The sequence below is a fragment of the Palaemon carinicauda genome, chromosome 29 (genome assembly GCF_036898095.1).
Source record: "Palaemon carinicauda isolate YSFRI2023 chromosome 29, ASM3689809v2, whole genome shotgun sequence".
Lineage (NCBI taxonomy): Eukaryota > Metazoa > Arthropoda > Malacostraca > Decapoda > Palaemonidae > Palaemon > Palaemon carinicauda.
In genome coordinates, this window is record NC_090753.1 from 69,604,051 (window position 1) to 69,631,505 (window position 27,455).

The 27,455-nt window shown below is 36.8% G+C and overlaps 2 protein-coding genes across 2 annotated transcripts; both read right to left on the bottom strand.

Annotated features, from left to right (window-relative positions):
- Positions 1 to 1,124: 1,124 nt before the first annotated feature.
- LOC137622821 (uncharacterized) lies at positions 1,125 to 9,912 on the bottom strand. Its single transcript, XM_068353406.1, has 4 exons — positions 9,803 to 9,912; positions 6,406 to 6,481; positions 6,054 to 6,282; positions 1,125 to 2,683 (listed from the first exon to the last, which is right to left on the bottom strand). The coding sequence occupies exons 1-4, from the start codon at positions 9,889 to 9,891 to the stop codon at positions 2,292 to 2,294; spliced, it is 786 nt and encodes a 261-aa protein (XP_068209507.1). The 5' UTR covers positions 9,892 to 9,912; the 3' UTR covers positions 1,125 to 2,291.
- A 450-nt stretch (positions 9,913 to 10,362) lies between these two features.
- LOC137622148 (neuronal acetylcholine receptor subunit alpha-7-like) lies at positions 10,363 to 26,803 on the bottom strand. The gene is made up of 7 exons (XM_068352583.1): positions 26,705 to 26,803; positions 19,705 to 19,889; positions 15,779 to 15,933; positions 14,651 to 14,834; positions 14,177 to 14,300; positions 11,829 to 11,915; positions 10,363 to 10,505 (listed from the first exon to the last, which is right to left on the bottom strand). The coding sequence occupies exons 1-7, from the start codon at positions 26,757 to 26,759 to the stop codon at positions 10,363 to 10,365; spliced, it is 933 nt and encodes a 310-aa protein (XP_068208684.1). The 5' UTR covers positions 26,760 to 26,803.
- Between the last annotated feature and the right edge of the window lie 652 nt (positions 26,804 to 27,455).

Consider the following 27,455-nt stretch of genomic DNA (forward strand, 5'->3'; position numbering starts at 1 on the left):
TGCTTTTCCAACTAGGGTTGTAGCTTAGCATTTAATAATAATAATAATAACAATATGGAAAATACAGTTTAATTTTCCTTTTTACCTGAATGACAGTTAATCTCACTGACACCGGAAGGTGCTGCCATCTATTGCCAAGTGGGAAAACCAGGAGAAAGATCTCTTTTCAATATGACAACTGCACAATGAACAATACCAGATGAGACCAAACTCTTCAATTGAACTAAACTCATAAGTTGACAGAGTGGACAATAGACAATGGAATTGATGAAATAAAACAGCAGAAATCCAATATGCACTGGGACTGTATCAACAAGAGGCTGAAAGTTGCACTGAGCCATTCTAAACATTACAGAAGTTAGAGTCAACTATCCTAGAGGCAATGATGGTGTAAGCAAAGGCCTGCTAAACGTGACATTTACTATATTACTATATTGACCATACAATGGTTTTCATTTGATAATATCCAGCTAATACATAAAAGATAAGTAGATATATATTTATATTTGAGTGAGACTTGGAATGATTATTTAGAGTTGCACAATGTGAATTACATGGATAGCAAGGTGGTTCAAAATCCATGGCTGGAGATCTTCTCCTAAGTATCATGTTGAATATGAAATTAAACATATGTTTGACGGGGAAGGAATAAGAACAAAGATATATATATATATATATATATATATATATATATATATATATATATATATATATATATATATATATATATAGGTATATAAGCAGGACATAACAAGGTTGTTCCAAATCTCTGGTGTGATGAGATCCTGAGAAGTTAAGGTGAATATCTAAATACGAAATTAAATAAGAATTTGGAGGAATAACAATATATATATATATATGTGTGTGTGTGTGTGTGTATGCATATATATACAGTATGCATATGTATATATATATATAAATATATATATATATATATATATAAATATATATATATAAATATATATATATATATATATATATATATATATATATATATATATATATATATATATATATAAAACAAACTGGAACTCAAAACAATTGAGCCAAATCCTACAATTGAATGTGAAAACATGAACTTTCTTAACACATTAATAATTCAATGAAAAAAAAGGAACCTTGGAAAAGGATAAACAGTGCTTAACGTGCTCGCCTAGCATTCGCATAGCGGCAGATCGATCCCACCCCGGGATCGTCCCTTTAAGCTGTTAACGGGGAGCCCATTGGGGGCTTGCCCAGCTGGCGTTCTGGTGAGCATCTACTCTCGTGAAACTGGAACTTAAACTAGACACCTTTAATCTTTAAGGATTTATTCTTTATGATGAGGATAAAAAGGGGAAAGAGGAAAGGAGGTGATTGTAACCAAGCGACTTTAAAGATTATACGTGGATTTCTTTTAATAACTTTGTGTGAGTGCACGATGATTATGGTGTTAATTGCTTGATAAATCTATAAGAAGTGCCACGCAGGTGATATTACCATTTCATATATCAAGCTTCAAGTTATGGGGCTTCTGTCAAGGTACCCCGGGTACTAAGGGTAGATTCCCACTATCAGTCCGGTCACGCTCCAGTCTCCGTTTGGTCTAGGTACTGTGGCGTTCACACTCTAGCCGGTATTGTACCGTACTAGGCGGTATATCATAGCAATCCATGTTTGCCAACAGTTATACGAGCATAAGCGGATGAGCAACTTGGTAGAGTAATGAGAACTTTGGGTGTGGAGGAAATGGCCCCCTACATCTTGATGAATACAGTGGCAGCAGGGTGACGGATTGGGCTTAAGGCGATAGACAATGCCTGGCGGGTGATCCTGCTGGAATCAGTATGGACCAACAGGGGTCACTTGCCTTAGATAGGCACTGCACATCGCAAGGAACTGGCTATACTTTGATGAATCTAGCCAATGACTCCTCTAAGAGGCCCTTTGCGTCAACAGGCATAGAAGGAGATGATGACGATGATAGGAATATTGTTCAGTGATGCTGGGAAATGTATTTACGCAGTGAACATTAGCCTGTTATTGTACATATTGATTTTTTTCTATCATGACCGGAGCGAGACTGGAGCTGGAGCGGACCGGAGCGGCCAGTGTAAATACTTCCATTTAAAATCACGTAACAATATTTGACCGGACCGTGATGGGAGCTAGAGCGGAGCGCGTCCGGACCCATAGTGTAAATCAACCCTTAAAGTACACGTAAAGCCCTTGACAAATCATCTCTGGTCATATTAGTTTATCTTTTCAGACTGGAGTTTTCTTTTTAAGAGAAGATCTTAAAAGAGGACCTCCTAGTGCCCGCCTCCACCATGCCCGCCTCCACCATGCCCGCCTCCACCATGCCCGCCTCCACCATCCCCTTTCGAGCCATGGTAATTCGAAGCCATGTCGATTGTGAGCTGCTTGATATCCTCGAAGGTCAATTCGTCACAGCTGCCTTCTCCTTCGAGGGGGCAGTAGTCAAACCTTTCTCTGAAGGGCGAGGAGGTTAGGATGAAGATGTTGAAGAGCATACAGCTGAAGCTGAAGGCAATGAAGAGCGTCCTGTCTAAGACACGAGAGACAAACTGCCACTCATCAACCAAGTTCTTTCTGAGAGTTGTCTTCTTTGATGCCTCACTTTCCTTGGTGAAGATTTTAGTCATGGCCTCCAAGGCAGCAAGCGCTCGTCTCTCAAATGGATCTGGAATGAAAAGCAGAAATATTTCTTCATCAGCTTTATCCAGACGATAAACTACGATTTGTAGCATTCATATTTATGCCTTTATGCTTTATGGAAAGTTGTTCACAGATTCGTCCTTTTATTAGCACCATAATCATTCAAGTTTATTTAAGGAGGATTTCATATCTGACCTAATCATTGGTGAAGGGTTAAAGACCTCTCTATCAAGTTAATACTCTCTTCAAAGGGATCCTCATCCTTAAAGGTATGATATGCTTCTTAAACATTGGAAAAGGGTTTTTACATGAAGGAAATTCCATCTTTAAAAGGATCCATGTCCTTAAAGGTATGATATGCTTCCTTAACATTGGGTTAGGGTTTTTACATTAAGGAAATACTACCTTTAAAGGGATCCATGTCCTTAAAGGTATGATATGCTTCCTTAACATTGGGTAAGGGTTTTTACATGAAGGAAATTCCATCTTTAAAGGGATCCATGTCCTTAAAGGTATGATAAGCTTCCTTAACATTGGGTAAGGGTTTTTACATGAAGGAAATACTATCTTTAAAGGGATCCATGTCCTTAAAGGTATGATATGCTTCCTTAACATTGGGAAAGGGTTTTTACATGAAGGAAATACTACCTTTAAAGGGATCCATATCCTTAAAGGTATGATATGCTTCCTTAACATTGGGAAAGGGTTTTTACATTAAGGAAATACTATCTTTAAAGGGATCCATATCCTTAAAGGTATGATATGCTTCCTTAACATTGGGTTAGGGTTTTTACATTAAGGAAATACTATCTTTAAAGGGATCCATGTCCTTAAAGGTATGATATGCTTCCTTAACATTGGGAAAGGGTTTTTACATGAAGGGAATACTATCTTTAAAGGGAACCATGTCCTTAAAGGTATGATATGCTTCCTTAACATTGGGAAAGGGTTTTTACATGAAGGGATACTATCTTTAAAGGGAACCATGTCCTTAAAGGTATGATATGCTTCCTTAACATTGGGAAAGTGTTTTTACATGAAGGGAATACTATCTTTAAAGGGAACCATGTCCTTAAAGGTATGATATGCTTCCTTAACATTGGGTTAGGGTTTTTACATTAAGGAAATACTATCTTTAAAGGGATCCATATCCTTAAAGGTATGATATGCTTCCTTAACATTGGGTTAGGGTTTTTACATTAAGGAAATACTATCTTTAAAGGGAACCATGTCCTTAAAGGTATGATATGCTTCCTTAACATTGGGAAAGGGTTTTTACATGAAGGGATACTATCTTTAAAGGGAACCATGTCCTTAAAGGTATGATATGCTTCCTTAACATTGGGAAAGGGTTTTTACATGAAGGGAATACTATCTTTAAAGGGAACCATGTCCTTAAAGGTATGATATGCTTCCTTAACATTGGCTAAGGGTTTTTACATGAAGGAAATACTATCTTTAAAGGGATCCATGTCCTTAAAGGTATGATATGCTTCCTTAACATTGGCTAAGGGTTTTTACATGAAGGAAATTCCATCTTTAAAGGGATCCATGTCCTTAAAGGTATGATATGCTTCCTTAACATTGGGAAAGGGTTTTTACATGAAGGGATACTATCTTTAAAGGGAACCATGTCCTTAAAGGTATGATATGCTTCCTTAACATTGGGAAAGGGTTTTTACATGAAGGGAATACTATCTTTAAAGGGAACCATGTCCTTAAAGGTATGATATGCTTCCTTAACATTGGCTAAGGGTTTTTACATGAAGGAAATACTATCTTTAAAGGGATCCATGTCCTTAAACGTATGATATGCTTCCTTAACATTGGGAAAGGGTTTTTACATGAAGGGAATACTATCTTTAAAGGGAACCATGTCCTTAAAGGTATGATATGCTTCCTTAACATTGGGTAAGGGTTTTTACATGAAGGAAATTCCATCTTTAAAGGGATCCATGTCCTTAAAGGTATGATATGCTTCCTTAACATTGGGTTAGGGTTTTTACATGAAGGAAATACTATCTTTAAAGGGATCCATGTCCTTAAAGGTATGATATGCTTCCTTAACATTGGGAAAGGGTTTTTACATGAAGGGAATACTATCTTTAAAGGGAACCATGTCCTTAAAGGTATGATATGCTTCCTTAACATTGGGTAAGGGTTTTTACATGAAGGAAATTCCATCTTTAAAGGGATCCATGTCCTTAAAGGTACGATATGCTTCCTTAACATTGGGTTAGGGTTTTTACATTAAGGAAATACTATCTTTAAAGGGATCCATGTCCTTAAAGGTATGATATGCTTCCTTAACATTGGGAAAGGGTTTTTACATGAAGGAAATACTATCTTTAAAGGGATCCATGTCCTTAAAGGTATGATATGCTTCCTTAACATTGGCTAAGGGTTTTTACATGAAGGAAATACTATCTTTAAAGGGATCCATGTCCTGAAAGGTATGATATGCTTCTTTAACATTGGGTTAGGGTTTTTACATGAAGGAAATACTATCTTTAAAGGGATCCATGTCCTGAAAGGTATGATATGCTTCCTTAACATTGGCTAAGGGTTTTTACATGAAGGAAATACTATCTTTAAAGGGATCCATGTCCTTAAAGGTATGATATGCTTCTTTAACATTGGGAAAGGGTTTTTACATTAAGGAAATACTATCTTTAAAGGGATCCATATCCTTAAAGGTATGATATGCTTCCTTAACATTGGGTAAGGGTTTTTACATGAAGGAAATACTATCTTTAAAGGGATCCATGTCCTTAAAGGTATGATATGCTTCCTTAACATTGGGTAAGGGTTTTTACATGAAGGAAATACCATCTTTAAAGGGATCCATGTCCTTAAAGGTATGATATGCTTCCTTAACATTGGGTAAGGGTTTTTACATGAAAGAAATACCATCTTTACAGGGATCCATGTCCTTAAAGGTATGATATGCTTCCTTAACATTGGGTAAGGGTTTTTACATGAAGGAAATACTATCTTTAAAGGGATCCATGTCCTTAAAGGTATGATATGCTTCCTTAACATTGGGAAAGGGTTTTTACATGAAAGAAATACTATCTTTAAAGGGATCCATGTCCCTACAAGTATATGATTCATAAATATTGGAAAAAAGATTTCTACATGAAGGAAATAATCTATTTACATGGATCCACATCGCTAAAAGTATGACATTCTTGCTATATACTACGAAAGGGTTTCTAAAATAGCATTGGTGGCGAGAATGTTCTGTAAATGACGGAATTTCATACCCATGATATCAATTCCTTGCTGTTTTAAAAAATACATGGAACAATGGTTTAGTTTTCGACAGCCTAACCTAATCTAGTAGTGTGAAGGTGATCATAAAGAAAGACATTCTAAAATCATTAAAACATTACCTTTGAAGGAAGTGTAGTCGGCTTCTTCCTCAACTTGTTTCTTAAGTGGCTTGACCTGCATTTGGTAAGAGCTGTCTTTCTTTTTCAAACTCTTCTCTTTTTTAGCGGAAGGTTCGTACTTGGGTGGAGGGTTGCAGTTCGGCGGGTTGAAGACATCTTGATCTAGTGTGAAGACCTCAATTGGAGTTTCCTCCACTTCTGCGGGGGTTTCCTTTTTTGGTTCTTCATCCTGAAAAAAATAATGACCTTAGAATTTTTCTTTAAACCTTATTAATGAATAAATTCAATATTTCAACTATCTATCAGTCGTCACCAGTTATTTAGATTTACTAATCCTCAAATTAGAGCTTACGTCTAAAGCCCAGCTCTCTCGGACCATGAAAGGTACTTTGATGAAAATAACCTTGGCCTGGAAGAGGGTAATTGTCCTGCCAAAAGAAAGATAAGTAGTTAATGGATTAGCCCAAATGGGTTTTGCCATGACAAACATAGCTTTTATTTCCACAAAACTTGCTATCACTCTCCCATCACCCACCCACCTATATATATATATATATATATATATATATATATATATATATATATATATATATATATATATATATATATATATATATGTGTGTGTGTGTGTGTATATGTATGTGTGTGTGTGTGTGTGTGTGTGGTACCACTACCATTTAAGCCTGGAATAAATGAGGACTCTCTAAACCACTTCATCTCATTCAATAAGTTATAATGTAATTGTGATTATCAAAATGCATATATATATATATATATATATATATATATATATATATATATATATATATATATATATATATATATCAGGTAAAAATATCCAGAAGATTCTATAGAGAAAGGTTAGTGAATAAATGGATCTGAGATTGGAGAAATGCTATCAGATATCAATGCAGTTTTAAATCGGTGGAGTGAGTATTCGAGGGAGTGAGTACTCGACGGAGTGAGTATTTGATAGAGTGAGTACTATATGGAGTGAGCACTCGATGGAGTGAGTATATGATGGGGTGAGTTTTCGATGAAGGGAGTATGTGATGGAGTGAATACTCGATGGAGTGAATTTTTGATGGAATGAGTACTCGATGGAGTGAATTTTTGATGGAATGAGTATTTGATGGAGAAGGTATTCGATGGAGTGAGTATTCAATGGAGTAGGTACTCGATGGATTGTATACTCAATGGAGTGAGTATTCAATGGAGTGAGTATATGATGGAGTGAGTACTCGATGGAGTGAGTACTCTATGGAGTGAGTACTTGATGGAGTGTTATTCAATAGAGTGAGTACTTGATGGAAAGAGTACTCAATGGATTGAGTACTAAATGGAGTGAGTACTCGATGGAGGAGTATTCGATGGAGTGAGTACTCAATGAAGGGAGTACTCGATGGAGCGAATATTCGATGGAGTGGTAACTAGATGGAGTGAGTATTCAATGGAGTATTCGATAGAGTGAGTACTCAATGGAGTGAGTATTCGATGGAGCGAGTACTCGATGGAGTGAGTATTCGATGGAGTGAGTACTGGATGGAGTGAGTTATCGATGGAGTGAGTACTTGATGGAACGAATACTCGATGAAACGAGTACTGGATGGAGTGAGTAATTGATGGAGTGAGTACTCGATGGAGTGAGTTTTCGATGGAGTGAGTATTCGATGGAGTGAATTTTTGATGGAGAGTACTCGATGGAGTGAGTATTCGATGGAGTAAGTATTCGATGGAGAGAATTTTCGATGGAGAGAGTACTCGATGGAGTGAGTACTCGATGGAACGAGTACTGGATGGAGTGAGTATTCGATGGAGTGAGTATTCGATGGGGAGAATTTTCGATGGAGTGAGTACTCGATGGAGTGAGTATTTGATGGAGCGAGTATTCGAAGGAGAGAATTTTCGATGGAGAGAGTGCTCGATGGAGTGAGTATTTGATGGAGCGAGTATTCGAAGGAGAGAATTTTCGATGGAGAGAGTGCTCGATGGAGTGAGTAATCGATGGAATGAGTAATCGATGGAGCGAGTATTCGAAGGAGAGAATTTTCGATGGAGAGAGTGCTCGATGGAGTGAGTAATCGATGGAATGAGTAATCGATGGAGCGAGTATTCGAAGGAGAGAATTTTCGATGGAGAGAGTGCTCGATGCAGTGAGTAATCGATGGAGTGAGTAATCGATGGAATGAGTAATCGATGGAGCGAGTATTCGATGGAGAGAATTTTCGATGGAGAGAGTGCTCGATGGAGTGAGTAATCGATGGAATGAGTAATCGATGGAGTGAGTATTCGAAGGAGAGAATTTTCGATGGAGAGAGTGCTCGATGCAGTGAGTAATCAATGGAGTGAGTAATCGATGGAATGAGTAATCGATGGAGTGAGTATTCGAAGGAGAGAATTTTCGATGGAGAGAGTGCTCGATGCAGTGAGTACTCGATGGAGAGAGTATTCGATGGAGGGAATTTTCGATGGAGAGAGTGCTCGATGCAGTGAGTAATCAATGGAGTGAGTAATCGATGGAATGAGTAATCGATGGAGTGAGTATTCGAAGGAGAGAATTTTCGATGGAGAGAGTGCTCGATGCAGTGAGTAATCAATGGAGTGAGTAATCGATGGAATGAGTAATCGATGGAGTGAGTATTCGAAGGAGAGAATTTTCGATGGAGAGAGTGCTCGATGCAGTGAGTACTCGATGGAGAGAGTATTCGATGGAGGGAATTTTCGATGGAGAGAGTGCTCGATGCAGTGAGTACTCGATGGAGAGAGTATTCGATGGAGAGAATTTTCAATGGAGAGAGTGATCGATGGAGTGAGTATTCAATGGGGAGAATTTTCGATGGAGAGAGTGCTTGATGGAGCAATTACTTGCTGGAGTGAGTATTCGATGGAGTGAGTACCTGATGGAGCAAGTACTCGCTAGAGTATTCGATGGAGCAATTTTTGGATGGAGTGAGTATTCAATGAAGTGAGCAATCAATGAGCGAGTATTTGATGGAATGAGTATTCGATGGAGTGAGTACTTGATGGAGTGAGTATTCGATGGAGTGAGTACTCGATGAAGTGAGTATTTGATGGAGCGAGTACTTGATGGAGCGAGTACTTGATGGAGCGAGTATTCGATGGAGTGAGTACTTGATGGAGTGAGTATTCGATGGAGTAAGTACTCGATGAAGCGAGTATTTGATGGAGTGAGTATTCGATGTAGTGAGTACCCGATGGAGCGAATATTCGATGGAGTGAGTACTTGATGGAGTGAGTACTCAAGGGAGTATTTGATGGAGCAAGTACTTGATGGAGCGAGTATTCGATGGAGCGAGTATTCGATGGAGTGAGTACTTGATGGAGTGAGTATTCGATGGAGTGAGTATTTGATGGAGTGAATATTCGATGGAGTGAGTGCTCGATGGAGTATTAGATGGAATGAGTACTCGAGCGAGTGAGTATTCGATGGAGTGAGTATTCAATAGAGTATTCGTTGGAGTGAGACTGGATAAAGTGAGTATTTGATGGAGTGTATTCTGAAGAATTGTTGAACGGGGCGGATGCCAGAGAGGGGAAGATGAGCGAACCAAGGCTCACTGAGGTGCGTATGGGAGAGAAAGCTTGTGGAAGTAACAGGTGAAAATGCAATTGATAAATGTGTTAAGGTGTAGCAATGTCCATTATGGAATAGCATCCCCAACACATTCTTCCACCCCCTCCCCCCCTTCCTCCCCCCCACACACAAACAGAGCTTTCTTCTTACTTACTGGATGATCTCTGGAACGTGGTATCCTCTCAAACCCATGTTATTTAAATTCAGGACGAACACAGAGGCTGTTATGTTCATGGCGATCATGGATATACAACTTCCGTAGTAAACACCTGTTGAAATGAGACACTGGCATTTAGAAATTGCGTTATGGAGAGAGAGAGAGAGAGAGAGAGAGAGAGAGAGAGAGAGAGAGAGAGAGCACTTTATATGTTCCAGCAAAGGTAGTTTGATATTATGGGTTCAGCGAAAAAAGTTTTATTATTATTATTATTATTATTATTATTATTATTATTATTATTATTATTAGCTAAGATACATACATACTGTAGTTGGAAAAGAAGGTTGCTATAAGCTAAAGGCTTCCAGCATGGGAAAAATATCTCATTGAGGAAAGGAAATAAGGACATAAATAAACCACAAGAGAAGTAATGAACAATCAAAATAATGTATCATAAGAACAACAACAACATTAAAATAGATCTTTCATAAATAAACTATGTAAGGAGACTTATGTCAACCTGAACGACATAAAAACATTTGCTGCAAGTTTGAAATTTAGTTACCAGCAAGAGGGAGTTTTTCTGTCGGTGGTAGATTTTCTGTCATAGCCATCAGGAACACGATCATAGCCAAGAGAGAATTGATACCAAGGCCAATCTTCTCTCCGCTTTCGGCAGGAAGCGAGAACACCATCAGGGCTGAGGTGGGGAAAAGTAGAATTAGAATATCTTATGATGAGAAAAAAGAGAAGAGGAATTCTATCCTGCCTTTGTTTTAGCTGATAGGAAAGGTGTGTGAAAGAAGAATGGTGGCAGTTAGTTAACTAACCAAGTGAATAGTTTGGAAAGTTAACAGGAGAAAAAGGAGAGTTAGAAGGGATTCTATCATATTTTTTTTAGCTGATAGGAAAGGTGGGTGAACGAAGAATGGTGGCAGTTAGCTAACTGACCATGGTAGGGAATAGTTTGAAAAGTTAAGTACTGTATAGAATTTCGAAACAGGAGAAAAAGGGGAGTTAGAAGGAATTCTATCATACTTTTTAAGCTGATAGGAAAGGTGGGTGGAAGAAGAATGGTGGCAGTTAGCTAACTAACCATGGTAGGGAATAGTTTGAAAAGTTAAGTATAGAATCTCGAAACAGGAGAAAAAGGGGGAGTTAGAAGGAATTCTATCATACTTTTTTAGCTGATAGGAAAGGTGGGTGAAAGAAGAATGGTGGCAGTGAGCTAACTAACCATGGTAGGGAAAACCATGGTAGGGAATAGTTTGGAAAGTTAAGTATAGAATCTCGAAACAGGAGAAAAAGGGGGAGTTAGAAGGAATTCTATCATACTTTTTTTAGCTGATAGGAAAGGTGTGTGAAAGAAGAATGGTGGCAGATATCTAACTAACCATGGTAGGGAATAGTTTGCAAAGTTAAGTATTAGTAAAAGTGTGGTTTGAGCACAATTTCATTTAAATAAGGATACTCTTATATTATGATCCTAAAATCAGCATAGTACAATAATCTCTTATTTTTATGTTATTTAACTTGTTCTTGGTATCTTGTGTACAGTAACTGGCGTAACATTTTCTCATGCTTGTGGATATTCTAGCATTTAATTTGCCTACACCTACGATCTGTGGAAAACTCAAGAGAACTTTTTATCTTTAACCAAAAGTAGATGTTTTAATGTTATTTCTAGCTTGTAGACTCGGGTCTCTTTTCTCGATGTCTGTTTCTTGTACCCAACAGAAATTTAATGAATGATAAAAGCACAGAATGATCAACTGCGTAACCTATTAATCTTGAAATTCCCACAGTTAAGAGTCATACATTTTCAACAATCAACAGAAATTTAATGAATGATAAAAGCACAGAATGATCAACTGCGTAACCTATTAATCTTGAGATTCCCACAGTTAAGAGTCATACATTTTCAACAATCAGGCAATGTCCGTCTTGTAAGATTTGTTAAGTCCGCTTGCTACGTTTACAGCAGCAAGAAAAAATACTGTTTTATAATTGGTAGAAAACTCACCGCAAATATTGATGAGGATTCCAGGCATGATGAAGAAGAAGAGGGAGAAGACCGTACGTCTTTGCATTTGAATCGTGTACGTTAGCGCTGTAATAGAAAAATAAAAAAAATGAGAAAAAATTATATCTTCAAAAGTTGTCCAAAATGCTTTACGAACCCATTCAGTACTTGTGCTTTTTGGGAACAAAATTTGATTGGATTTTAACTGTGATAAGCAAATACTATACCTCTACGTCGACATTCCATCACCTTCCAACAATGTAATAATATATGTACACGACTTGTTAAAATGCACAGTATATTATCACTGAGGTTTAAATTTGCATAATTCGCCAGGAAGAAGGTATCCTAATTTCAATACCACCATGAAAGCAAAATTGTAGTAGCACTATATTGAAAATTTTGCGTTACATCTACAGAGAAAAATGAAATGAAAAATACAAGCGCGCGAAGCAAGAGTATTTTGAAACCTCAATCTTGAAAATATGCCCCTGAAATAGAAAGATTGATGGATATTTGGTTATGTTAGCGTAAATGTGCGATATCCGTTATTATGTATAATTCCGCATAATATGCATATTCACTGTATATATATATATATATATATATATATATATATATATATATATATATATATATATATATATATATATATATATATATATATATATATATCAACACAACATCGTGTTCAAATAGAAATAAATTTCTACCTCATACTTGGAATCGAACGCTAGCCCCTTCTAATGAAAAGTCAGGTCGAAACCAACCATGCCTCTCGTGGCATGGTTGGTTTCGACCTGGCCTTTCATTAGAAGGGGCCAGCGTTCGATCCCAAGTATGAGGTAGAAATATATATATATATATATATATATATATATATATGTATATATATATATATATATATATATATATATATATGTGTGTGTGTGTGTGTGTGTGTGTGTGTGTGTGTGTGTGAGAAAGGGTTGAGCTCACATATAAATCAGTAGAAAGTCAAAGTGCTACATTCAAACTTGAAAAGTCATCTCCTAAGGAACGAACAAAAGGCAAACTTTACCTTAAATGCCAACATGATATTGGTTTCACGAAATACACAACAGAAAGGACACTTTGATTAGTGAGCTTCTAAAACAATGTGTCCCTAACCTAACCTAACCTAACCTAAACCTAACCTAGCCTAATCATACAAAGAGGAGCCCTGTTAAGAAAACCTCAATGTAAATGTATTAGGCCAAGGAAGAGTGGTAGTGGTGACCAAAATGTAAACTTTACCTTAAATGCCAACATGATATTTGTTTCACGAAATACACAACAGAAAGGACACTTTGATTAGTGAGCTTCTAAAACAATGTGTCCCTAACCTAACCTAACCTAACCTAAACCTAACCTAGCCTAATCATACAAAGAGGAGCCCTGTTAAGAAAACCTCAATGTAAATGTATTAGGCCAAGGAAGAGTGGTAGTGGTGACCAAAATGTAAACTTTACCTTAAATGCCAACATGATATTTGTTTCACGAAATACACAACAGAAAGGACACTTTGATTAGTGAGCTTCTAAAACAATGTGTCCCTAACCTAACCTAACCTAACCTAAACCTAACCTAGCCTAATCATACAAAGAGGAGCCCTGTTAAGAAAACCTCAATGTAAATGTGTTATTATTATTAGTATTATTTCTTGCTAAGCTACAACCCTAGTTGGAAAAGCAGGATGCTATAAGCCCAGGGGCTCCAACAGGGAAAATAGCTCAGTGAGGAAAGGAAACAACGAAAAATAAAAATATTTTAAAAAGGGCAACAATATTAAAATGAATATCACTTTATAAACTATAAAAACTTTAACAAAACAAGAGGAAGCGAAATAAGATATAAGATAGAACAGTGTGCCCGAGTGTACCCTCAAGCAAGAGAACTCTAACCCAAGATAGTGGAAGACCATGGTACAGAGGCTATGGAACTACCCAAGACTAGAGAACAATGGTTTGATTTTGGAGTGTCCTTCTCTTAGAAGAGCTGCTTACCATAGCTAGAGAGTCTCTTCTACCCTTACCAAGAGGAAAGTGGCCACTGAACAATTACATTGCAGTAAGAAGAATTGTTTGGTAATCTCAGTGTTGTCAGGTGCATGAAGACAGAGGAGAATATGTAAAGAATAGGCCAGACTATTCATTGTGTGAGTGTATAGGCAAAGGGAAAATGAACCGTAACCAGAGAGAAGGATCCAAGGAAGAGTGGTAGTGGTGACCTATAGGAAAGGTCAAGTTCGATATTTTTTTTTTTCAAAGAAGCTATTGCCTGGCCCTCCCTGATCCAAGGTTGGGTGGAGACCCTGGTTATATACTTACCGGACATCAAATTCTTGCAGCAGGGATTATGAACGTCATGTTTCATCACTTCGAAATTTTCTAAGAAAAACTGAGGATTGGCCTGATATTTTGACAAGTCGGCTGGGCCAGGTACCAATACGATCTAGAAAAACCGAAAAAAAAAATGATTGTTATCAGCATTAAATGATTTTTATACATGGAATTGAGTTATAAAATACACAATAATATTATCATTGCATTGAGTTTATTTGATGTTAATTGAACAAGAAAATATTCACTACAGTAAATACTACTTTGGACTTATTCGACATCATACGTGTATAATCAAATACTATATAAACGTATTTTACTGTATGTTTTAAGAGCAGCCTTTGATTATTTCAATTGCCAATGTCTTCATGCGTCATGCCAACATACTTAAAAGGCGAGTGAGTTTGTTGGTGGCAATATATGTAATTATTTTGTACATTGGCTAGGGGAAAAAACCTGCACCTGTTTCATATCATACGTCCAGGAAGAGAACATTAATTTACAGCTTTGTTGATCGAAAGGATAGTACTGGGTGTCCACTCCACAGATTGATTCGAAGATGCCGTGAGAGACGAGTTCCACTTCTCCCGAACTGAATATAATGGCATTTGTACTCAGGATGGTGTTGTAGTAATCTGCCTGGGCCCTGAAAAGAATATAACCCCAAGTTAGTCACCTATATTGGAGGATTATAACTCCATAGGACTCACATACACTGAAGGATAAGGACCCCAAGTTAGTCTGCTATATTGAAAGGATTATAACTCCCTAGGACTCACATATACTGAAGGATTATGACCCCAAGGTATTCACCTATATTGGAGGATTACAACTCCATAGGACTCACATACACTGAAGGATTATGACCCCAAGTTATTCACCTATATTGGAGGATTACAACTCCATAGGACTCACATACACTGAAGGATTATGACCCCAAGTTATTCTCCTATATTGGAGGATTACAACTCCATAGGACTCACATACACTGAAGGATTAGGACCCCAAGTAATTCACCTATATTGGAGGATTATAACTCCTTAAGACTCACATGTACTGAAGGATAAGGACCCCAAGTTAGTCTGCTATATTGAAAGGATTATAACTCCATAAGACTCACATATACTGGATACAGGAGGATACTTATACTGAAGAATTATAACCTCAGAGTGATTCGTTTACTATGTAGGGATAAAATTCAAATATTATAACCCTCGAGTGACTTCCATAATGAAGAATTACAATCACGTATCCTGGATGATTGTAACAACTGTCAGTCCCAACTATTCCTTTATTTACCACTTCCTTACTTCCTTTCCAACCTGGGCTACTTTCCCTGTTGGAGCCTTGGGCTTATATCATCCTGCTTTTCTAACTAGAGTGTAGCTTAGCAAATGAATAATAATAATAATGATGATAATAATAATAATAATAATAATAATAATAATAATAATAATAATTTCTCATTATACTGAAAAAAAGTATAATACTGTACTTGAGAGATCCGTGTATTTTGGAGGAATTTCATTCCCTATAATATTCACGTCTGATTCGGGTATACTGTGGGATTGTAACTTTCAAATCACTCACGTATTCTGTAGGATTATGTCCGGGTACCATATATCCCGGTAAGGGATTCGAAGCACAGTTGTGCCGTTATACTCAGCGGGGTCCCATTTCATGTAGTTGTCCATCCACTTCATGATGATCTCTGTGTTCGTGATGAGGACCTGATTCTTGGTGTCCTGTGTGGTAGAAAAGATGGATTTCGATTTGCGTGAAGATCATTGAAGTTGATAAAATAATAAACTAAAAGGAAAACTTAATGATACTTCTATAGGATGCTGGGAAGAATATCATTGTCATTGTAAAGATTAGATTGCAATTTGATGTTCCACTAACTTAACCTAACCATGAATGGAAGATAGTCTCTTATAAAGATTAGATTGCTATTTCATGTTCTCCTAACCCTACCCAACCTAACCAAGAATGGAAGATAGTCTCTTATAAAGATTAGATTGCAATCTGATGTTCTCCTAACCCTACCCAACCTAACCAAGAATGGAAGATAGTCTCTTACAAAGATTAGATTGCAATTTGATGTTCTCCTAACCCTACCCAACCTAACCAAGAATGGAAGATAGTCTCTTTTAAAGATTAGATTGCAATTTGATGTTCTCCTAACCCTACCCAACCTAACCAAGAATGGAAGATAGTCTCTTATAAAGATTAGATTGCAATTTGATGTTCTCCTAACCCTACCCAACCTAACCAAGAATGGAAGATAGTCTCTTACATAGATTAGATTGCAATTTGATGTTCTCCTAACCCTACCCAACCTAACCAAGAATGGAAGATAGTCTCTTACATAGATTAGATTGCAATTTGATGTTCTCCTAACCCTACCCAACCTAACCAAGAATGGAAGATAGTCTCTTATAAAGATTAGATTGCAATTTGATGTTCTCCTAACCCTACTCAACCTAACCAAGAATGGAAGATAGTCTCTTAAAAAGATTAGATTGCAATTTGATGTTCTCCTAACCCTACCCAACCTAACATAACCAAGAATAGAAGATAGTCTCTTACAAAGATTAGATTGCAATTTGATGTTCTCCTAACCCTACCCAACCTAACCAAGAATGGATGAATGTCTCTTATAAAGATTAGATAGCAATCTGATGTTCTCCTAACCCTACCCAACCTAACCAAGAATGGAAGATAGTCTCTTATAAAGATTAGATTGCAATTTGATGTTCTCCTAACCCTACTCAACCTAACCAAGAATGGAAGATAGTCTCTTATAAAGATTAGATTGCAATTTGATGTTCTCCTAACCCTACCCAACCTAACCAAGAATGGAAGATAGTCTCTTACATAGATTAGATTGCAATTTGATGTTCTCCTAACCCTACCCAACCTAACCAAGAATGGAAGATAGTCTCTTATAAAGATTAGATTGCAATTTGATGTTCTCCTAACCCTACTCAACCTAACCAAGAATGGAAGATAGTCTCTTATAAAGATTAGAATGCTATTTGATGTTTTCCTAACCCTACCCAACCTAACCAAGAATGGAAGATAGTCTCTTATAAAGATTAGATTGCAATTTGATGTTCTAACCCTACTCAACCTAACCAAGAATGGAAGATAGTCTCTTATAAAGATTAGATTGCAATTTGATGTTCTCCTAACCCTACCCAACCTAACCAAGAATGGAAGATAGTACCCAACCTAACCAAGAATGGAAGATAGTCTCTTATAAAGCTTAGATTGCAATTTGATGTTCTCCTAACCCTACCCAACCTAACCAAGAATGGAAGATAGTCTCTTATAAAGCTTAGATTGCAATTTGATGTTCTCCTAACCCTACCCAACCTAACATAACCAAGAATAGAAGATAGTCTCTTACAAAGATTAGATTGCAATTTGATGTTCTCCTAACCCTACCCAACCTAACCAAGAATGGAAGATAGTACCCAACCTAACCAAGAATGGAAGATAGTCTCTTATAAAGCTTGGATTGCAATTTGATGTTCTCCTAACCCTACCCAACCTAACATAACCAAGAATAGAAGATAGTCTCTTACAAAGATTAGATTGCAATTTGATGTTCTCCTAACCCTACACAACCTAACATAACCAAGAATAGAAGATGGTCTCTTAAAAAAGATTAGATTGCAATTTGATGTTCTCCTAACCGTACCCAACCTTACCAAGAATGGAAGATAGTCTCTTATAAAGATTAGATTGCAATTGATGTTCTCCTAACCCTACCCAACCTAACCGAGAATGGAAGATAGTCTCTTGCAAAGATTAGATTGCAATTTGATGTTCTCCTAACCCTACCCAACCTAACCGAGAATGGAAGATAGTCTCTTGCAAAGATTAGATTGCAATTTGATGTTCTCCTAACCCTACCCAACCTAACCGAGAATGGAAGATAGTCTCTTGCAAAGATTAGATTGCAATTTGATGTTCTCCTAACCCTACCCAACCTAACCGAGAATGGAAGATAGTCTCTTGCAAAGATTAGATTGCAATTTGATGTTCTCCTAACCCTACCCAACCTAACCGAGAATGGAAGATAGTCTCTTGCAAAGATTAGATTGCAATTTGATGTTCTCCTAACCCTACCCAACCTAACCAAGAATGGAAGATGTTAAAAGTACAACAAAGTCTTTTGAAAAACTTCCTTGGATGATGAAAAGTACTACATTGAGATTATGTTTTCCGTCTTTTCTCCTACACAGGCGTTTTGTAACTTCCCTGACGTAAGGGAAATCAGCCAAAGGTCTATTTCCGGGATTCTTCATCATCACAGTTAAAAAAAAATACCACATTAATTCCCCCAATTAATTAATTTGGTAGAAGTTTGAACTTTAAAGGTCAAAAGATATATGGAAAGACGGTTTTTGGTTAAAATGTTTCCTAGCTGGAAAAATATTTGTGGAACACATTTTCTTTTTTTTATTTTGATAGCAATTCACTCGAAAATATGATTAGAAATATAAGGTAAAAGTTATTATAATTTTTGTGGAAAACTGCGCCAGAGAGATTTAAATAAATATGGTGTATGCTCAAATTGAGTAATATAGGTTGTGGCCTGATTGGTAACGTCTCTGCCTGGTGTTAGCCAAACGAGGGTTCAAGTCCCGCTCAGACTCGTTAGTGCCATTAGCGTCTGCAACCTTACCATCCTTGTGAGCTAAGGTTGGGGGGTTTGGGGGAGCCTATAGGTCTATCTGCTGAGTCATCAGCAGCCATTGCCTGGCACTCCCTGGTCCTAGCTAGGATGGAAGGGGGCTTGGGCGCTGATCATATAATATATAAGGTCAGTCTCAAAGGCATTGTCATGCTTGCCAGGGCAATGTCACTATCCCTTGCCTCTGCCATTCATGAGCGACCTTTAAACCTTTCATAGAAGATGATTTAAAAATAGAACACTAAAATAAAATAGGAAAATTAAGATTTCAAGGCTGGATACTGTAAAAACATCAATGTCAAAAACAGAATCGAATTTGTTTAAGATTTTAGAAATAAGAGATAGATATATAAGAAATAATTCTTGAAGTTTTGGGAATTCAAATATAAGTTTTGACGAATAAATACAAATCAAACAAAGATCTCATCTACGAAAAAAATTAAAAATAAAAAGTTAAAATGGGTTACTGACCTATAAATATATTTTCACATTGCCCTTAACCATTACCAGAAAAAAGATAACTTTTTTTTGAGGAATTAGAAAATACTTTTTTTTTTTTTTTTTGAGATATTACAACATTTCACTACAGATGAAAAACAAAATAAACTAGGAAAACACTCTGGGATGGAAGACCTCCGCCACGGCAGCTTATTTCGGTTGACCTTGAAATTTTAACCTAGGCCTTCTAAAATTGAAAAATTGAGTAAAAATGTGCCCAGGAAATTATTCACAAACAAACAAATGGACAAACTGGGGCAGAAGCAAAACCTCCTTCCAAATTCGTCGGCGGAAGTTAAAAAAAAATGCTCACCAACTCAAGGACATCGAAGAGAGAGAGTTCGAAAAACACTTCTGTGATCTCCCCGTGAGTCTTGATAGGCCTAATGTGTTTGTTGTATTTCTTCATTAAATTAGCAAAGAGCCTGTGCTCTGCTGCGTCCCCCATCGCTTCTCCACTCATGCTTTTGTCTACGTAGCCTTTGATGATAGGAATGGCTGAGGGAGAGAAATGGTAATCAGATATTTAAAACAATAATTAAGTCTTTGATATATGGGATGGCTGAGGGAGAGAAATGGCAATCAGGTATTTAAAACAATAATTAAGTCTTTGATGTATGGGATGGCTGAGGGAGAGAAATGGCAATCAGATATTTAAAACAATAATTAAGTCTTTGATGTATGGGATGGCTGAGAGAGAAAAATGGCAATCAGATATTTAAAACAATAATTAAGTCTTTGATGTATGGGATGGCGGAGAGAGAAAAATGGCAATCAGATATTTAAAACAATAATTAAGTCTGATGTATGGGATGGCTGAGAGAGAGAAATGGCAATCAGATATTTAAAACAATAATTAAGTCTGATGTATGGGATGGCTGAGAGAGAGAAATGGTAATCAGATATTTAAAACAATAATTAAGTCTTTGATATATGGGATGGCTGAGGGAGAGAAATGGCAATCAGGTATTTAAAACAATAATTAAGTCTTTGATGTATGGGATGGCTGAGGGAGAGAAATGGTAATCAGATATTTAAAACAATAATTAAGTCTTTGATATATGGGATGGCTGAGGGAGAGAAATGGCAATCAGGTATTTAAAACAATAATTAAGTCTTTGATGTATGGGATGGCTGAGGGAGAGAAATGGCAATCAGATATTTAAAACAATAATTAAGTCTTTGATGTATGGGATGGCTGAGAGAGAAAAATGGCAATCAGATATTTAAAACAATAATTAAGTCTTTGATGTATGGGATGGCGGAGAGAGAAAAATGGCAATCAGATATTTAAAACAATAATTAAGTCTGATGTATGGGATGGCTGAGAGAGAGAAATGGCAATCAGGTATTTAAAACAATAATTAAGTCTTTGATGTATGGGATGGCTGAGGGAGAGAAATGGCAATCAGATATTTAAAACAATAATTAAGTCTTTGATGTATGGGATGGCGGAGAGAGAAAAATGGCAATCAGATATTTAAAACAATAATTAAGTCTTTGATGTATGGGATGGCTGAGGGAGAGAAATGGCAATCAGATATTTAAAACAATAATTAAGTCTTTGATGTATGGGATGGCTGAGGGAGAGAAATGGCAATCAGATATTTAAAACAATAATTAAGTCTTTGATGTATGGGATGGCGGAGAGAGAAAAATGGCAATCAGATATTTAAAACAATAATTAAGTCTGATGTATGGGATGGCTGAGAGAGAAAAATGGCAATCAGATATTTAAAACAATAATTAAGTCTGATGTATGGGATGGCTGAGAGAGAGAAATGGCAATCAGATATTTAAAACAATAATTAAGTCTTTGATGTATGGGATGGCTGAGGGAGAGAAATGGCAATCAGATATTTAAAACAATAATTAAGTCTGATGTATGGGATGGCTGAGAGAGAAAAATGGCAATCAGATATTTAAAACAATAATTAAGTCTGATGTATGGGATGGCTGAGAGAGAGAAATGGCAATCAGATATTTAAAACAATAATTAAGTCTTTGATGTATGGGATGGCTGAGAGAGAAAAATGGCAATCAGATATTTAAAACAATAATTAAGTCTTTGATGTATGGGATGGCTGAGGGAGAGAAATGGCAATCAGATATTTAAAACAATAATTAAGTCTTTGATGTATGGGATGGCGGAGAGAGAAAAATGGCAATCAGATATTTAAAACAATAATTAAGTCTTTGATGTATGGGATGGCTGAGGGAGAGAAATGGCAATCAGATATTTAAAACAATAATTAAGTCTTTGATGTATGGGATGGCGGAGAGAGAAAAATGGCAATCAGATATTTAAAACAATAATTAAGTCTTTGATGTATGGGATGGCTGAGGGAGAGAAATGGCAATCAGATATTTAAAACAATAATTAAGTCTTTGATGTATGGGATGGCGGAGAGAGAAAAATGGCAATCAGATATTTAAAACAATAATTAAGTCTGATGTATGGGATGGCTGAGAGAGAGAAATGGCAATCAGATATTTAAAACAATAATTAAGTCTGATGTATGGGATGGCTGAGAGAGAGAAATGGCAATCAGATATTTAAAACAATAATTAAGTCTTTGATGTATGGGATGGCTGAGGGAGAGAAATGGCTATCAGATATTTAAAACAATAATTAAGTCTTTGATGTTATGGGATGGCTGAGAGAGAGAGAAATGGCAATCAGATATTTAAAACAATAATTAAGTCTTTGATGTTATGGGATGGCTGAGAGAGAGAAATGGCAATCAGATATTTAAAACAATAATTAAGTCTTTGATGTATGGGATGGCTGAGGGAGAGAAAGGGCAATCAGATATTTAAAACAATAATTAAGTCTTTGATGTATGGGATGCATAAGAAGAGAAACAATAATCAAGCCAAGGAGAGTTGGAATGATTGAAAGAGAATTGATAATTAGGAAGAGAAATGGCAAACAGATAGTTGATGACTCGAATGGAAAGGCAAGAGAAACAGATGAAAACATGAATCGATTGGCAAATTTTTGATGCTTCTCAAGCTCTTCATTACACATTTGGGTAAGAAAGAAGTAGGATAATCAAGCCATTGAAACGAATATCATTACTAGGTTGTGAAAAAGGCGTGCGCGAATTCTGGAAAATTATATTAGTCATTCCAAGAAAGAAAACGAGAAGAACGTAAGCAGATTGCTTGGAGGAGATACACGAATTATTATTATTATTATTATTATTATTATTATTATTATTTTTATTATTAATATTAATTTTTCAAGAAGCATAAAGCCATATCTATTGGGAAAAAGCAGAAATGATATATAAATCTGTTTATTGAGGATTTAATAGAATCGAAATTCTGCTACATTCTACTTTGACGGAAAATAAAGTTTAATTGGTGTGGGTTTTCGGGGGGGGGGGGGGGGCGTGGGGGGGGGAGTGGGAGGGGGGGGGGGGAAAGACGGAACTTTTTTTCTTTTTTAAGACTGAAGTATATTGCAAAGTTGAGAGATTGAAATAATCAATAATTAAATATAGTGAAGGAAGTAGGCGTTTGTTTCAACAAACACAAACTACAACAACAACATATAATAATAATATCAACAAAAATAACAACAATAATAATAATAATAATAATAATAATAATAATAATATTAATAATATCAGATGTCTTAAATATGAATTACATAGCAACAACAACAACATCAAAATAATAATACTAATAATAATAATAATAATAATAATAATAATAATAATAATGATAATAATAATAATAATAATAATAATAATAGATTGTACCAACGTCATACAGTATTAAGGTGTGTCTTAAATGCCCAACAGTGTATCAGGTATATATATATATATATATATATATATATATATATATATATATATATATATATATATATATATACACACATACAAAGTGTATCAGATGGCTACATGGGGTAAAGGGCGTGACCATGTTGTAATGGACTACTACATAGCTGTAACAAAAGTCAACACGGTTTAAAAAGAGGCCAACATGGCGTATCGGATGCCAACATAGCTGTTTCAGACACCAACATGCCAACATAGCTTTGTGGGGCTCCAACATGACACAAAATCTAAGATATTCCGTATTATTATTATTATTACTATTATTAATGTTATTATTATTATTATTATTATTATTATTATTATTATTATTATTATTATTAAAACTGGTAGGCGAGAATGACCATGAATGGGAGGTAAATCAGTTGTTGTTTGCGGATGATACTGTACTGGTAGCAGACACAGAAGAGAAGCTTGATCGACTAGTGACAGAATTTGGAAGTGTGTGTGAGAGAAGGAAGTTGAGAGTTAATGTGGGTAAGAGTAAGGTTATGAGATGTATGAGAAGGGAAGGTGGTGCAAGGTTGAATGTCATGTTGAATGGAGAGTTACTTGAGGAGGTGGATCAGTTTAAGTACTTGGGGTCTGTTGTTGCAGCAAATGGTGGAGTGGAAGCAGATGTGCGTCAAAGAGTGAATGAAGGTTGCAAAGTGTTGGGGGCAGTTAAAGGAGTAGTAAAAATAGAGGGGTGGGCATGAATGTGAAGAGAGTTCTATATGAGAAAGTGATTGTACCAACTGTGATGTATGGATCGGAGTTGTGGGGAATGAAAGTGATAGAGAGACAGAAATTGAATGTGTTTGAGATGAAGTGTCTAAGGAGTATGGCTGGTGTATCTCGAGTAGATAGGGTTAGGAACGAAGTGGTGAGGGAGAGAACCGGTGTAAGAAATGAGTTAGCGGCTAGAGTGGATATGAATGTGTTGAGGTGGTTTGGCCATGTTGAGAGAATGGAAAATGGCTGTCTGCTAAAGAAGGTGATGAATGCAAGAGTTGATGGGAGAAGTACAAGAGGAAGGCCAAGGTTTGGGTGGATGGATGGTGTGAAGAAAGCTCTGGGTGATAGGAGGATAGATGTGAGAGAGGCAAGAGAGCGTGCTAGAAATAGGAATGAATGGCGAGCGATTGTGACGCAGTTCCGGTAGGCCCTGCTGCCGCCTCCGGTGCCTTAGTTGACCGCGGAGATAGCAGCAGTAGGGGATTCAGCATTATGAAGCTTCATCTGTGGTGGATAATGTGGGACCCTAGCAGTACCAGCTGAACTCGGTTGAGTCCCTGGTTAGGCTGGAGGAACGTAGAGAGTAGAGGTCCCCTTTTTTGTTTTGTTTCATTTGTTGATATTGGCTACCCCCCAAAATTGGGGGAAGTGCCTTTGGTGTATGTAGGTATGTATGTATGTATGTATTATTATTATTATTATCATTATTATTATTGTTATTATTATTACTAGCCAAGCTACAACCTTAGTTGGCAAAGCAAGATGCTATAAGAGCAAGGGCTCCTATAGGGAAAAATAGCCCAAATGAGGAAAGGAAACAGGGAAATAAATAAACGATATAAGTAATAAAAAATAAAATAAAATAATCTAAAAAAATATTAACAACATTAAAACAGATAATTCATATATAACTATAAAAAGACTTATGTCACCCTGTTTAACCTAAAAAACATTTGCTGTAACTTTGAACTTTTGAAGTTTTACTGATTCTCCATTCTTTCCACATGACCAAACCACCTTAGCATACCCAACTAAGCCATCTAAACATCTGCACGTCTACAAGTTTTCCCATTTCCCTAATCTTTCAAATGTCCATTCCTTCCACATGACCAAACCATGCGAGATCATTCCACAACTTGGTCACAGCTGGAATAAAAACTTCTGGAATACTGTGTTGTATTGAGTCTCACGATGAAGTCAATTTCGGATTATATATGAAAAATCTAATCTAATGTTGTTACTGTAATATTTTATTGTGATTGTTTATTACTTTTCGGGCCCACTATTCTAATTTCTTCCTCTTTCTCTCTTTTTTTTTTTTTTTTTTTTTTGAAGTTTTAATAGTTTATATACGAGATATTTATTTTACTGTTGTTACTGTTCTTAAAATATTAATTGTCAATTACTTCTCTCGTAGCTTATTTATTTTCTTGTTTCCTTTCCTCACTGCTCAGATTGGTCATTCGAATGCCCCTCCCGACGGCCTTTATCAAAAGATAAATAGCTGACGTTTCATTACTGTGGAACAAAATTAAGATCGCTTAAAAAGAAAAAAATTTGAGATTAGTTCACCAAACTTTCAACTAGGCTCCACAGGGCACTAGAAGAGTAGGAAGAACCAGGCCTACATGGCTGAGGACTATTAAGCGTGAAATAGGAGATGAATGGGGAGGTATTGAATTGAAAGCTCAGGATAGAGCAACTGGCAAAATCTAACTGAGGCCCTTTACGTCATTAAAAGTGGGAGGAGATGATGATGATGATGATGATGAAGATGATACAATTTTTCTTTTCAATGCAAACATTTATTATTATTATTATTATTATTATTATTATTATTATTATTATTATCTGCTAAGCTACAACCCTAGTTGGAAAAGCAGGATGCTATAAGCCCAGGGGCTTCAACAGGGAAAATAGCCCAGTGAGGAGAGGAAACAAGGAAAAATAAAATATTTTAGGAACAGTAACAACATCAAAATAGATATCTCCTATATAAACTATAAAAGCTTTCACAAAATAAGAGGAAGGGAAATAAGATAGAATCGTGTGCCCGAGTGTATCCTCAAGCAAGAGAACTCTAACCCAAGACAGTGGAAGACCATGGTACAGAGGCTAGGTACTATCCAAGACTAGAGAATAATGGTTTGATTTTGGAGCGTCCTTCTCCTAAAGCAAGGTAGCCTCCTGAAATAATAATTATTATATAAGAAACATGAATTCCAAAGATTGGCCGTGGAGGGAAAGAAGCTCTTCGAGCTTTAAGGCTGGGAGCACACTAGCGACTTTGTGGCGCCACAAAGCCACAGCATCATGTGGCGGGGATGTGGTCTCCCATAGGTTTCCATTGTTTTCAAAGCCACGCCACGCCTGTGGCGGGGATGAGCGACAAAAAGCCACAGTCGCTTGCCACAGTCGCTAGTTTGCGCGGCAAAACTTGAAAACAATGGAAACCTATGGGAGACCACATCCCCGCCACACGATGCTGTGGCTTTGTGGCGCCACAGAGTCACTAGTTTGCGCGGCGAAACTTGAAAACAATGGAAACCTATGGGAGACCACATCCCCGCCACACAATGCTGTGGCTTTGTGGCGCCACAGAGTTGCTAGTGTGGCTTTGAAAACAATGGAAACCTATGGGAGACCACATCCCCGCCACACGATGCTGTGGCTTTGTGGCGCCACAGAGTCGCTAGTGTGCTCCCGGCCTAACGAAAGCACCTGGATAAATTCCAGACTCCATCTTACCTGCAAACAATATGACGAGCGTCATCCAAATGACCCCAATTGTGGGCGGAGCCATCTTTCCGGTCTACTGTGCAAACTTTTTGAAGTGGATGAACGAATATCTGTCACTGGAAATCACTGTTCCCCTGGCAAAGGAAATCTCATGGGCAGTGTAACATTTTCAGGTTCCAATATTATCAGTTTCCTAAGCCTTGTTTGAAAGACTTGGTTTATATACCGATTTCTATTAGGTGACTTCTTGCTCCAAAACTAAGTATCATATATGTTTCTGATAGGTGACTTCTTGGTCCAAAACTAAGTATGATATATATCTGTTTCTATTAGGTGACTTCTTGCTCCAAAACTAAGTATGATATATATCTGTTTCTATTAGGCGACTTCTTGCTCCAAAACTAAGTATCATATATGTTTCTGTTAGGTGACTTCTTGGTCCAAAACTAAGTATGATATATATCTGTTTCTATTAGGTGACTTCTTGCTCCAAAACTAAGTATGATATATGTTTCTATTAGGCGACTTCTTGCTCCAAAAACTAAGTGAGTGTATTTAATGAATTTGTCTTAGTTCATAGCAATTTTAGTTTCTGTAAACTTCCTTCAACGCTTAAAATCTTCAAGTCAAACTGCTGGACATTAGGTTCGTCTCTTTTCTTTCAGCTGTTGTACCCTTTCCTCTTTTCTACTTGCAAAATACCACTTTCCAGTTGAACGTCTTTCCTCTTAAGCTAAGCTGCACTTAACCTTCTCCTAGT

Excerpts from the sequence above, each read along its gene's own strand:
- LOC137622821 (XM_068353406.1), bottom strand. The coding sequence starts at position 9,891 with ATGATCGCCATGAACATAACAGCCTCTGTGTTCGTCCTGAATTTAAAT. Across the intron at positions 6,482-9,802 it reads CACGTTCCAGAGATCATCCA|GACAATTACCCTCTTCCAGG; the intron begins GTAAGTAAGAAG and ends TTCTTTTGGCAG. Across the intron at positions 2,684-6,053 it reads CGACTACACTTCCTTCAAAG|ATCCATTTGAGAGACGAGCG; the intron begins GTAATGTTTTAA and ends TTTTCATTCCAG.
- LOC137622148 (XM_068352583.1), bottom strand. The coding sequence starts at position 26,759 with ATGGCTCCGCCCACAATTGGGGTCATTTGGATGACGCTCGTCATATTG. Across the intron at positions 19,890-26,704 it reads GCTCGTCATATTGTTTGCAG|CCATTCCTATCATCAAAGGC; the intron begins GTAAGATGGAGT and ends TCTCTCCCTCAG. Across the intron at positions 11,916-14,176 it reads CTGCAAGAATTTGATGTCCG|CGCTAACGTACACGATTCAA; the intron begins GTAAGTATATAA and ends TTTCTATTACAG.